Here is a 12,866-nt window from a genome sequence, read left to right on the forward strand (position 1 = left end):
TAACGGACCAAGCATTGGGTAACGTTGTTATCCTTTTACCTTCTCTACTTGCTTTACGAGGGAAGAAACCAAAACCTAAGAGGAAATAAGAACGAAACTTGATGCACTAGTGAGCTAGTTTGCTGCTTTGTAGGGATTAATGTTGGGTCTTACTGCTCTTACCGTCCTTCGAACCAGAAGAAACCTCAACTTCTCCACTACTTATAGGCTTCTCTACGACCAATCATGGATCTCTGTTCCTCTAAATCCCCCCATGAATTGGCCTGTACAATCACAACACGCCAAAACACAGCCCTTGTTGCAGCCACCATCCACCTCCTTCCAACAGCACTGCCAACCACAAGAGCAGACAGATCATCAAAGAGAAAACCCTGACTCGAACCTTTTCCAAAAGGACTGTGCCACCATCTGCAACCTGCTTAGGGACCCTAACCTCTCTGCTGGTCCAACTTTCGAAGCTGCTTTAAACCAAACTGGCATCAAACCAAGTCCAATTTTGTTAGAGGCAATATTCAACCACTTAGATTATTCCCCTAAACCACTCTACACTCTCTTTCGCTGGGCTGAGCATCAGCCCTCCTATTGCTCCACTACTCCTGTCTTCAACTCCATGATTGATATCCTTGCAAAGGCAAGAGAATTCGATTTAGTCTGGTCTCTGATGCTTGACTGTCTTAACTCTAACATGAACCCATCATTGATCTCTAGTGATACCTTTGCAATACTCATGAGACGCTATGCTCGTGCAGATATGCCCCAGGCCTCTATTCGAACTTTTGAATTTGCACATAAATCTGACACAGTCCATAGGTTGGATTTGAATTTGGACTTGTTTGATGTATTGTTAGATTCCCTTTGCAAGGAAGGACATGCCAGGATTGCTTCAGCGTATCTTGATCAAAGGAAGCAACTGGAACCTGGGTGGATTCCAACAATAAGGGTTTACAATATTCTCCTTAATGGATGGTTTCGGTCAAGAAAGCTTAAGCAGGCTGAACGATTATGGGAAGTGATGAGAAAAGAGAATGTGGCTCCAACTGTTGTAACTTATGGTACCATTATTGAAGGGTACTGCCGGATGCTTAGAGTTGACCAGGCAATTGAATTAATTGGAGAAATGAGGAGAGAAGGGATTGAGCCCAATGGCATTGTCTGTAACCCAATTATTGATGCTTTGAGTGAAGCTGGGAGGTTTAAAGAAGCATTGGCAATGATGGAACGACTCTCAATTTCAGATTCAGGTCCCACTGTCTCAACTTACAATTCTCTGGTCAAGGGTTACTGCAAGGCAGGAGATCTTGTCAGGGCAAGTAAGACATTGAAAATGATGATTGGAAGGGGATTTGTCCCGACCCCAACTACTTACAATTACTTTTTCCGGCATTTCTCAAGATTTGGAAAGATTGAAGAGGGAATGAACCTGTACACTAAGATGACTGAATCAGGCTATGTGCCAGATCGTCTCACTTACCATCTATTGATCAAGATGTTGTGTGAACAGGGGAGATTGGATTTGGCTGTTCAAGTTAGGAAGGAAATGATGGTCAGGGGGTTTGATTCAGACCTTGCCACAAGCACCATGTTGGTCCATTTGCTTTGCAGATTACATAGATTTGAGGAGGCAGGTGAGGAGTTTGAGGACATGATCCGCAGAGGGATTGTGCCTCAGTACCTTACTTATCGGAAGCTGGTTGAAGAACTAAAGAAATCAGGAATGACAGAGATAGCACGAAGGATTTCTGCTCGAATGGCTTCTATTCCACATTCAAAGAAATTGCCAGACAGATATAAAGAAGGAACAGATGGGTCACATGAGTTCAGATCATCAATAATGCGGAGAGCCCAAGCAATGTCTGACATTCTGAAAACTTGTAAAGATCCAAGGAAACTCAGAAAGCTTAGGTGCTCATCTAATAATGCTGTTGAGAGTGCAAACATCTTAGTGGAGGATATAAAAAGAAGAGTTAATGGAACATGAAATAATAGATGTTTTAGTGTTTGGGGTCAGAAAAGAAAGGGCTCTTTAAATGACTATGTGATTGTCCTTACTTTTTTCACTCAGAATGATTATATATGTGTGTGTGATGGGGTGGGGGGAGGGGGGGGGACGAGATAAGTCCTGCCACTTTGGACCACCCTTAGGCGGATATCTTATAGAACTTTATGATGTTTGAACGATTATGAGATCCAATAGAAGTCAGTGAAAGAGAATAAACTCTTTAGCATTTGTTAAGAAAAGAGAAAAGGGGAACCTAACAAGTTTGGATTTTAGTGGTCTAAGGGTGGAGGTAAAGAAGAAAGAAACAAAACAATCCTCTTTACCTTTCTTCTTCGCTGGCGCTGCTCCTGTTGCCACCGCACAGGGTTATAGAGAAAAAGCATACAGAAGATCTACCCTGTCTTGAGATGATTTCTTATTTCTTCTGAGTTGTTTGTAAATATGGCTGTATAAGTTGACATTTTCTTTCAATTTCATGGGAACAAAAGAGGTGGATATTGCTGTTCCAATCAAGATTGTGCCTCAATTGGTGAAAAGTGTCAGATGGAAAATTACCTAATTGCTGAAACTGAAGGGGGTCTTATTGGGGTTGGACCAAACAAGATGTTAAAATTCAAGTGAACATCAAAGAAGTAAGGAGGGCTTAGTTGTGTCTTGGGGTGTTTTTTTCCCTTGTTGTTGCTTTGGGTCATAGTAGTAAGGGTGGCACATTCAAGGGTGGAATTGGGTTGAAGTTTTAATTCTTTTTTTAGTCTATGTTCGGGCTTGGTTGTTTGTCTTGTGGTGCAGGTTTGTTTTAGCGAGTTCTTCATTTCCTCGTGTTTCGGATTGTGGATTTCTCAGGTTTGTTCCTTTTGGGTTTGTAGTGTGGATTTCTTTTTGGTAAATTTGGAACAATCAATGTAATAATGGAGGAGCTAGATCTATTGCACGCGTGCTATTCCCTTCCTTATTCCCCTTTCCAAATGGAAATTCCTTTGTTTTTGTAAGCAGTGAGCGAGCTCGACTATAGTGTGGATCTTTTGTGGGATCTGTTTTCTTGCCTTGTTTATCGCTCTCTCTTGACTTCTAGTCACTCTCCTTGTATCTTCTCTTTTTGTTTTAATAAAATCTTTTTATTTTATTACCAAAAGAATAAATAAACACGAAAGTGTAGGAGATCTGCACCCATTCAGATCTAAGGATCATTGTTCTTTTGAATGGTTTTCCATTCACTGGTAAATTCTTTTTTCCACTTTCTGGATTTATTGTTTCTGTTTAGTCCTATGATCAGCAAGCCAGCTTATTTTCTTCTTGGATCCAAGGAAAAACTCAAGCTGCAAGCCATAAGAAATCAAGGGTAGCGAATTTCTATCTGTCCAATTCTTTATCTTCTTTTACTAGTAGTCTTTTTCTTTAATTTGTTCTTTGCTGATGATTGCTCTGCAATACTTATACTTAAATGAGCCAGGCCATAATGAGGTTGCTCTGGCTCATAACTGTAGTAAGATGCCCTCTGTTCAATCATTATGTGTCCTTGCAAACAGGGTCTGGATTCACAATTAAATACATCTCACCTGATTAAGTGATTAAAAATCTGCACAAACAGCTCTGACACTATATTACCAATTTGGGGTGCAGTGAAGAGAAACATGTGGAACCTTAGTGGGACCCAGTTTATATATTATAAGCTTTAAGATCTTTGAAAAAAATTATTTGGATAGGGGGTTTATTTTAAAGAGCATCTAAAAGGAGATTTTAAGATATATATTAGGATGCATTATGAAAATGTATGAATACAAGGAAATGATTATGATATGCATGAATACACTAGGGCAAATTGTATTAATACCAAAGTTGCATCGATATTTGAGGCTCAAATTGATACAAATAAGGCATAAATGCATGAATATTACAAAATTTTAATTGACTTTTTTCTTGCAGGACCCACTATTTTATATTCGGAGTGAACCAGTGTCTACCAAACAACTTCACCCTTGAAAACAGTGCTCAATCTGCTGGTACCAATCACATTGTCTTTACTAAAGAAATCTGTTGCAATTTCCAATTCCTTTTGATTGGATCTCTTCTGGATAGGGGAGATCACAAATATCAAAAGTATAAGAACAGAAACAGATCCAAGAACTATCAAAATTAAAGCAGATAAAATCACAAATATCAAAAGCATAAGAACAGAAAGTTTGGGGGGCCAAGGACCCCCACCAATATACTTGGCTCCGTCCTTAAGCTTATCTTAACAACTAGAACCGAGTAAGCTTGCCACCCAACAACATGGTCAATTCTGCCTGGTCTACAATTAAAAGCCAATCCGAATTCTTGTTCGATCCATCAAAATTTGCGAAATTTGAACTTTATCTTATAAATATTGCTTTATTGCACATGCAACTAGATTTCATGGAAGTTGTTTTTAATGTTGAGTGCCCGTTTGGGTAGTTAGGTTTGGTGAAAAGTCTCAAGAGCCAAATCAGCTGTCGACCAGCTAATTGAAGGGCTCTTATTGTATAGCTTACGTTGACCATCTTGCCAAGATTATCTAACTTCTCTGACTTGTTAGTGTCAGCTTGTGAGGGTTGAGTTGAAGATTAGCTAAGCTGGTGCAGCTGCTATGAAGCACTCCGGGGCGAGATAAGCTATCATAGAGGCTGAAGTGGACAGCCCTTCAAATGACTAATGACAGCCAATATGGGCATGTAGAGCCCACCTCAGAAAAGCTGAATCAAAGCTTATCTTCAGCTCAACCCTTCCAGTCCCAGACCTTTTGGTGAGTGGAAAGTGGGAAGGGCATGGCCTTTGATTTGAGGGGCAAGATTTACTGGGCCGCTGTTCTGGCCCTTTATGTTGTCTCTCTCTGGCTACCTTTTGTCGAGCACTTGCACTGTTGCACAGCTTTACTCATAAACTTGCACTTGCACCGATAAGTCCTAGAGCCTCTTCCGCTTTGATGAACTTATCAGCCTCCTCAAGGATCTCCCCCATAGTACTTGGGGGGTTCAGTTAAAGGTGCCAATGCAGATCATGTTGGCGTACTCCTCTTTTGGCTGCGGCGAGCTACACGGTGGGGTCGAGATTTGGAATATGCAACCTTTCTGAGTTAAACCTCTTGATGTAGTTTCTCAGCGTCTCCTTTTCATTTTGGTTATGTTGAGGAGGCTCGTCATCGACTTCGGGCAAATCTTGCTGGTGGTGAAGTGAGCTATGAAGAGGTCGGCGAACTGCTTCCAGCTCTTAATCAATCTTGGAGGCAAAGTCCGGTACCACAGTCTCGCTTCTTCCTTCAAAGTTATAGAAAAGGCCATGCACAAACTAGCTCTGTCGGCTCCTACGAGCAGCATCAGGGACTGGAAGCTATCAACATGGTCATTGGGATTCGTCTTTCCTTTGTAGATCTCCAGGGTCGAGGTCTTGAAACCTTTTGGCCTCGGGGCTGAAAGGATCTCCGATGCTAGAGGGGAAGGCCGGCTCAACAAAATGGGAGCCGGTTGTGCAACTATTGAGCTCACTTCTTCCCATTGTCTCTCTTCTATGGTCGTTGGGGGAACAGTGCTCTTTCCCAAGGTGCAGCGTGCTTTGCGATGACTTCACTTCTTTACCGCTTCTTGGTTGGTGTTGTTGACTTCAATGTTGGCCGGTGTTTCAGTCCGAATGTTCTCCTGATCTCGGACACTGCCATGAGGAGGAGGAGGCTAGTCTTTGTTGTTGACATTCTCACGAAGAGGGCGTTGGCTGTTGTGGGGAGCAGAGGGGTCCCAAACAAGGTCCTCGCCTCTTACCCTGAGTTGTTGATTACTGACCTGAGGTTCTTGGTGCTCGTAACGCGATCGCTGCTGTTGATCGGTCTTGCTCTGTTGACTGCGTTGTGACTGATTCCTTTCATCCACCACCAGCTGAGGTGGTGACGGACGTCGACCTGCTTCTGGATCCCGAGGTGGGGTTGGGCCGCAAGGAGTTGGGACTTGAGACGACCCTATGCCCCAGGGAGGAGATCAGTGTACGTTATGCCGGTTCTGGGTCTAATTCTGTTGAAGGGGAGGGAAGTGTTGCTTGTAGTAATAACATTGCTAGTACTGCTGTAACTGGTGGATCTACTGCATCTAAAGCTGCATGACCCGAACACCCTGCACGAGCTCATGGAACTGTTGTGCTTCTATCCTAGGAGGAACCACAGATTGTTCAACGACTAGGATGCCAACACTCACATGAGGCTCTAGACTGACTGGGTAACAAACACCTGGCTCTAGACTGTCGAAACCCCCAGAATGGTGAGGGGGATGGTGAACGAACCGATGGTCACTAAGGGGATTTCTGGGTTGAATGTTGGTGGGTCCTACCCCCCAGTGACGCTGATCTCAATGCTCTTTCCGGTGTTGTTGGATGATGCCATTAGTAATATGCTGAGAGAAAGTGATTAGGGTAGGGACTTAGTTGCTCCTAGCTAGAGGGTAGCTCAGACTTTGGTTGCTTAGCTAGTCGGTCGAATTGCAAGGAAGTAGGGCTCAGAGGACCCGGTGTGGGTGCTTCGATGCTTAAGTTAGTATTTTAGCGTATGCGAGCTGAAAGCTTAAGAGTAAGAGAACTAGAATGCACTAAATCATGTGTACCTTGTATCACTAGGGCAGGTGCCTTTATATAGATGAGTTGTTGTGGGCCTCACGAAACACCTCTGAGATCCTCGGCCCACGCTGTTAGGAGTTCGTTCTGCACCAGGAGGTGGACTTCGTGCTAGATAATAAGGCTTATCGTGTTCGTCCGATCCAGTTGGGATGAGGATAAGACCTAAGAACGTGGGACGTGATCCCGTGAAACTTGGAGACAACTGGCTAGCTTTTAGAAGTTGGCTATGTGTCACTTTGGCAGTTTGAGGCACCATGAGCCACTCGGACCTCCGTCCTGGCCAAGGTGACCTATCCTGTTGAAGTGGCAGAAAGTGTTGAGTCAAAGCTAATGTAACCGTTTCTGGTCACGTGCCAATTTTTTGTGATGTATAATTTTTTTTTGGCTAAGTACCTCATTATTTGACCTGGTGGTGACGTGCCTTGGTGATGAGCTACTTGGTGGCGAACTCCCTGGTGGAGAACTGCCTGGTGGCGAGCTCCTTGGTAGAGAGCTACTTGGCGACGAACTACTTGGTGGCGAACTCCCTAGTGGAGAACTGTTCGGTGGGGAGCTCCCTGGTGGAGAGCTACTTGGTGGCGAACTGCTTGGTGGCGAACTCCCTTGTGGCGAACTGCTTGGTGGCGAACTCCCTGATGGCGAGCTCCCTGGTGGTGAACTACCTGGTGGTGAACTGTTTGGTGGCGAGCTCCCTGGTGGACTTGTCATTTGACCTGCTCCTAGGCGGCCTGCAACTTAGATGATGGTGGAGCTCCTTGGTGCAGCGCAACCCGACTACCCTTTGCGTGAGGTGATTTCCTCTCCTTTGTAGGCGGCGGGAGCTGAGGGACCTGCGAGAACTGAATCAGAGGACCTGGGGTATTTTCCTGGCGGGGACTCTTCGATGCCTAAGTTAACATTATGATTACAGAGAGCTTGGGGAGAAATGAGAGAGCTAGAGAGCAGGGGTTACCATCCTTTTCTTTCCTATCCCCTGGCTTTGGGGGTTGGAGTCCTTATATAGTGGTGTCCTCGCGGGTTAGGTGGGTGAAAAGCCTTCAAACGGTAAGACTCATCATATCCCGTCAGAACCGGGGTACGGTGGTGAACTCCTCGAGGTTGTTAGGCTGGCGCTTGTGTCAGGCGGCCAGGTCGGCGCCTGGGCCAGGTTGTCAGGTCGGCGCTTGTGTCAGTTGGCGGGTCGATGTCTGGGCCAGGTTGTCAGGTCGACGCCTGTGTCATTCGGCTGGTCGGTGTCTGGGCCAGGTTGTCAGGTCGGCGCCTGTGTCAGTCGGCAGGTTGGTGTCTGGGCCAGGTTGTCAGGTAGGAGATCTTCCTACAATACGCCAAACTACTCTTCTGTACCGAGCTGCCCTACAAGTGGCGAGCTGCCCGGGGGAGTTATGCCGAGCTGCTTGTGGCGAGCTTTGCCGAGCTGCCTGGCTCCTTGGTGGCGAGCTCCTTAGAGAGCTACCTAGCTCCTTGGCGAGCTCTTTGGTGAGCTACCGAGCTCCTTGGCGAGCTCCTTGGTGAGTTACCGAGCTTGCGGGGTATGCCGTTATGGTTCATTGGTGGGTGTCTTGTGGGTTGCCAGGTCGGCCAGGTTGAATCATGTGCCAGGCTGATCCGGCCAGGTCGCGCAGGCCGAGCTAGGTTGCGCGCAAGCCGCGCCAGGCCGCGTGCAGGCCGCCCGTAGGCCGTGTGCATGTCGTGCCAAGCCAGCTAGACCGATGCCCGGGTGGGACACCAACTTGGTAAGTTGTTTCCTGGGTGTTTGCCTAGTTGTCACAAGGTGCCACGTGTTGCAATTTCACTTGAGGGCCAAATCTGCCCTCATCAATTGCCCCCCACTCTCGAGCTGAGAGTAACTCAGCGAAGGGAGTGGATTTATTTTGGCCCGTTAGTCGACGAGTTGGTAAGTGCTGATCCAATTCCTTAGGCTTCGGGAGCTGCCTGTATGTGGTGAGATGCCAGTAAGGTGAGGGGGTCTCCGCCAGTTCAGTAGTGTAGCCCTTAGGCTCTGAGGCAACTTATAGTTCACTTTTGCTGATTTTGCTCCTGTTGAGGAAGCGACTAGATATTTAGCAATAGTGTGGCCCGTAGGCTTTGGGAGTGACTCGTAGTCTACTCTTCTTTGAGTTTTGCCCGTGCTGGAGAGGCGACCAGGTCTTAAGCAGTAATGTGGCCCGTAGGCTTTGGGAGTGACTCGTAGTCTACTCTTCTTTGACTTTTGCCCGTGCCGGAGAGGCAACCGGGTCTTAAGCAGTAATGTGGCCCATAGGCTTTGGGAGTGACTCGTAGTCTACTCTTTTTTGACTTTGCCTGTGCTGGAGAGGCGACCGGGTCTTAAACAATAATGTGGCTCGTAGGCTTTGGGAGTGACTCGTAGTCTACTATTTTTTGACTTTGCCCATGCCGGAGAGGCGATCAGGTCTTAAGCATTAATGTGGCCCGTAGGCTTTGCCTGTGAGGTGTCGAGCTATGATTGTGCTACATCAGCTTCGTAATGCTGGTCACCCACTCCTACAAGAAGCTACTAGGAGCTCGACCTTCGGGGGCAGCACTACTAACTTTAGGCCGCCAGCTCACACGGGAGCCTTGGAAGGCTCGACTGGTAAGGGTGCCTATGTAGTCTGTTGGCCGCCAACTCCCGCGGAAGCCATGAAGAGCTCATCTTTATAGGGGGGACCTTGCGGAGAGGACTGATGAGGCATTATATGAATTGAAAGTAAGGTTGGTAGAGCTACTTAGTCTGTTAGCTCCCTACATAGTCTTTGAGTTCATAAAAAAATGTAAACTATAAAGCGATAGCTTCAATTTCTAAAAAGTGAGGACTTAGCTTTGGTAAGATGAGAACTTAGCTTTTGTAGGATGAGAACTTAGCTTTTTGTAGCGTGTTCCCACAGGCGACGCCAATTGATGTAACTGTTTTTGGTCACGTACCAATTTTTTGTGATGTATAATTTTTTTTTGGCTAAGTACCTCATTATTTGACCCGGTGGTGACGTGCCTTGGTGATGAACTACTTGGTGGCGAACTCCCTGGTGGAGAACTGCTTGGTGACGAACTGCTTGGTGGCGAACTCCCTGGTGGAGAACTGTCCGGTGGAGAGCTACTTGGTGGCGAACTGCTTGGTGGTGAACTGCCTGGTGGCAAGCTCCCTAGTGGACTCGTCATTTGACCTGCTCCTAGGCGGCCTACAACTTAGAGGATGGTGGAGCTCCCTGGTGCAGCGCAACCCGACTACCCTTTGCGTGAGGTGATTTCCTCTCCTTTGTAGGCGACGGGAGCTGAGGGACCTGTGAGAACTGAATTAGAGGACCCAGGGGTATTTTCTCGGTAGGGACTCTCCGATGCCTAAGTTAGCATTCTGATTACAGAGAGCTTGGGGAGAAATGAGAGAGCTAGAGAGCAGGGGTTACCATCCTTTTCTTTCCTATCCCCTGGCTTTGGGGGTTGGAGTCCTTATATAGTGGTGCCCTCGTGGGTTAGGTGGGTGAAAACCTTCAAACAGTAAGACTTGTCATATCCCGTCAGAACTAGGGTACGGTGGTGAACTCCTCGAGGTTATCAGGCTAGCGCTTGTGTCAGGTGGCCAGGTTGGCCCCTAGGCCAGGTTGTCAGGTCGGCGCTTGTGTCAGTCGGCAGGTCGGTGTCTGGGCCAGGTTGTTAGGTCGGTGCTTGTGTTAGTCGGCGGGTCGGTGTCTGGGCCAGGTTGTCAGGTCGACACCTGTGTCAGTCGGCGGGTCGATGTCTGGGCTAGGTTGTCAGGCAGGAGATCTTCCTACGATATGCCAAACTACTCTTCTGTACCGAGCTACCCTACAAGTGGCGAGCTGCCCGGGGGAGCTATGCCGAGCTCCTTGGGCTATGCCGAGCTGCTTGTGGCGAGCTTTGCCAAGTTGCTTGGCTCCTTAGTGGCGAGCTCCTTGGAGAGCTACCTAGCTCTTTGGTGAGCTACCGAGCTCACGGGGTATGCCGTTATGGTTCATCGGTGGGCGTCTTGTGGGTTGCCAGGTCGGCCAGGTCGGCCAGGTCGGATCATGTGCCAGGCTGATCTGGCCAGGTCGCGCAGGCCGCGCCAGGTCGCACGCAGGTCACGCGCAGGCCACGCCAGGCCGCGCGTAGTCCACGCCAGGCCGCGCCAGGCCGGCCAGACTGGTGCCCGGGTGGGACACCAACTTGATAAGTTGTTGCCTAAGAATTTGCCTAGTTGTCACAAGGTGCCACGTGTCGCAATTTCACTAGAGGGCCAAATCTGCCCTCATCAAAAGCCCAATCAACGCCTCCACGTGTCCATGCATTATGTTCGGCCAAATCACCCCTCATCATAACGTATCCTTTTAATGCTTATAAAATAAAAAATAAAAAATAAGAAAAATAGTAGAATATCGACCATATCCATATGCACCAATACGTACAGATGCTTTGGTCCTTGTTTGAGGTTCCGAAAAAGAGGAAACCTCCCGTCATTATTATTACTACTAATTCAAAATATATAATCCACAACAACAACCATAAATCTTCGATTATTACGTTAACGTAGAAGACTCCAACCCTACCACACAATCTTCTAATATTATGAATTCAAACTAACCATTTTAACGGCTATCCATTTACATTTTCTCACATTTCATGATTCACAAGAAAACTAATTAAGTAGACAATCTTGATAAGAATTGGACAAGAAAAGAATGGAAGGGGATACATTGGATGGACAATATTTCTTTCACCAGAAAAAAAAAAAAAAAAAAGGATGGACAATATTTCAAGAGGGATGAAGGCTGGAGGCCGGAAAAGGCACCGGAGGAGTTTGAGGTTCTCATTGTGCTCTAAAAATTAAAAGTGTCACGTGATGTTACATGGATGTTTTAACTTTGTAAAGGGTATTTTAATAGGTTTTGAAACCTTAGGAATACTTTAGGCTCAGTTTGGAAAGAGTATAGATACAAATTTGTGGAGTATAAAATACTATATTTTATATTATTTTATATGTATTTATACTGTATATATTTGTATTTTTACTCCTTCCAAACTGACCCTTAAGTATTTGTCAAAAAACCTCAAGGGTAATTTAAGTAATTTATATTTTCTTGTGTGTAGTGTATGAATTGGGATTTTGTGCCAATAAAACATGTTTCAACCCTCTACCAACTTGATCTTGATCTCACATCTCACATCTCACCATGAGACTGGGATCCACTATAAAAGTGGGACCCGCCATATATATGAAATTATGTTGGTAGAGGGTTGGAAGGTGATTTGTTGGCAGGTGATCCAGACTCGTAGTGTAGACCTACTAGAGCCTGTAATACAGCAAAGTAGTGAGCTGAGATGATTATTATTAGCACCACGGTCTACAGAGTACAGTTCTGGGCTTTCATGATTTTCAATGTACGTAAAGTAGTTGAGCAATGTTGGTGATGATAGGAAAAAAATCAGTCTTCATTCTTCAATTCCTGGATTCTTTTCAGCTTTAATGGGAAGGCAGAAGCTTCGCCTCAACTTTTGAGCTGTTCAGAGCCGCTTCCACTAAAGCTGCTTTTGTTAAAATCTCACAAATGGGCCCTTGTTTCACATGTTTTCATTTGCCAGCAGGCAGCCCAGTAGATTCGCAACTCCGTCACAGGCCTGGCGGGGCCTTGGATGCCAGAGCCTGAACGCCACCAGACGGGTCAGGACCCAGGGGCCCGCTGTTATTTGTTTGGACTCTGATTTGCAAGCGCTACAAACAAATCGAAGCCCATTGGAGTTAGAAAGTCGGTAGATGGGCCTGGGGCCTACTGTCGTTTGTTTCGATTTTGATTTTGTAACTCCATTACAAAGACGGCTGGCCCATGGGGGAAAAAAGTGTAGGATGGCCCACCCCAGGAGACGGGCCTGGGGGCCCACTTTCATTTGTTTTGTAGAGTAGGAAGGTACCCACCATCAGAATTCAGATAGACCCACCAAGAGTGTTAGATTAGATAATCTGGACAGTGTGGACAGGGATGCACAGGAGGCGGATGCCATTTTGAATTTTTAAGCTTTTAGTTTTGGCCGGAAGGTGGAGAGAAGTTTCTCCTGTGGGACCCACTCATTGGTGTATAGGAAGAGGGGCCCGCACCCGTACACATGCATCTTCATCTTGGCTCTGGCGGCATCTATCTGGTATCTGGTATGCTGCCTTTGGCTTTTGAACTGAGCAGTGATCTCCTCCTCCTACACGGACAAAAATACCCCTACCAAGTTACGGTTTTGCCATATTCTAAAGGGGCATTGTTTCGAGTAATCCGGT

At 46.3% G+C, this 12,866-nt stretch overlaps 1 protein-coding gene across 1 annotated transcript; it reads left to right on the forward strand.

The window, feature by feature from the left end:
- LOC148869265 (Pentatricopeptide repeat (PPR) superfamily protein) lies at positions 1-2,963 on the forward strand. Its single transcript, XM_088968624.1, has one exon. It carries the CDS (start codon positions 140-142, stop codon positions 1,976-1,978), a length of 1,839 nt encoding a protein of 612 aa, XP_088824750.1. The 5' UTR covers positions 1-139; the 3' UTR covers positions 1,979-2,963.
- The last annotated feature ends 9,903 nt before the right edge of the window (positions 2,964-12,866 follow it).

The sequence above is a fragment of the Nelumbo lutea genome, chromosome 2 (assembly GCF_056320005.1).
Source record: "Nelumbo lutea isolate HS-2025 chromosome 2, American lotus-T2T, whole genome shotgun sequence".
Lineage (NCBI taxonomy): Eukaryota > Viridiplantae > Streptophyta > Magnoliopsida > Proteales > Nelumbonaceae > Nelumbo > Nelumbo lutea.

Bases quoted from the DNA above. Each gene is read 5' to 3' on its own strand.
- LOC148869265 (XM_088968624.1), top strand. From the start codon at position 140: ATGTTGGGTCTTACTGCTCTTACCGTCCTTCGAACCAGAAGAAACCTC.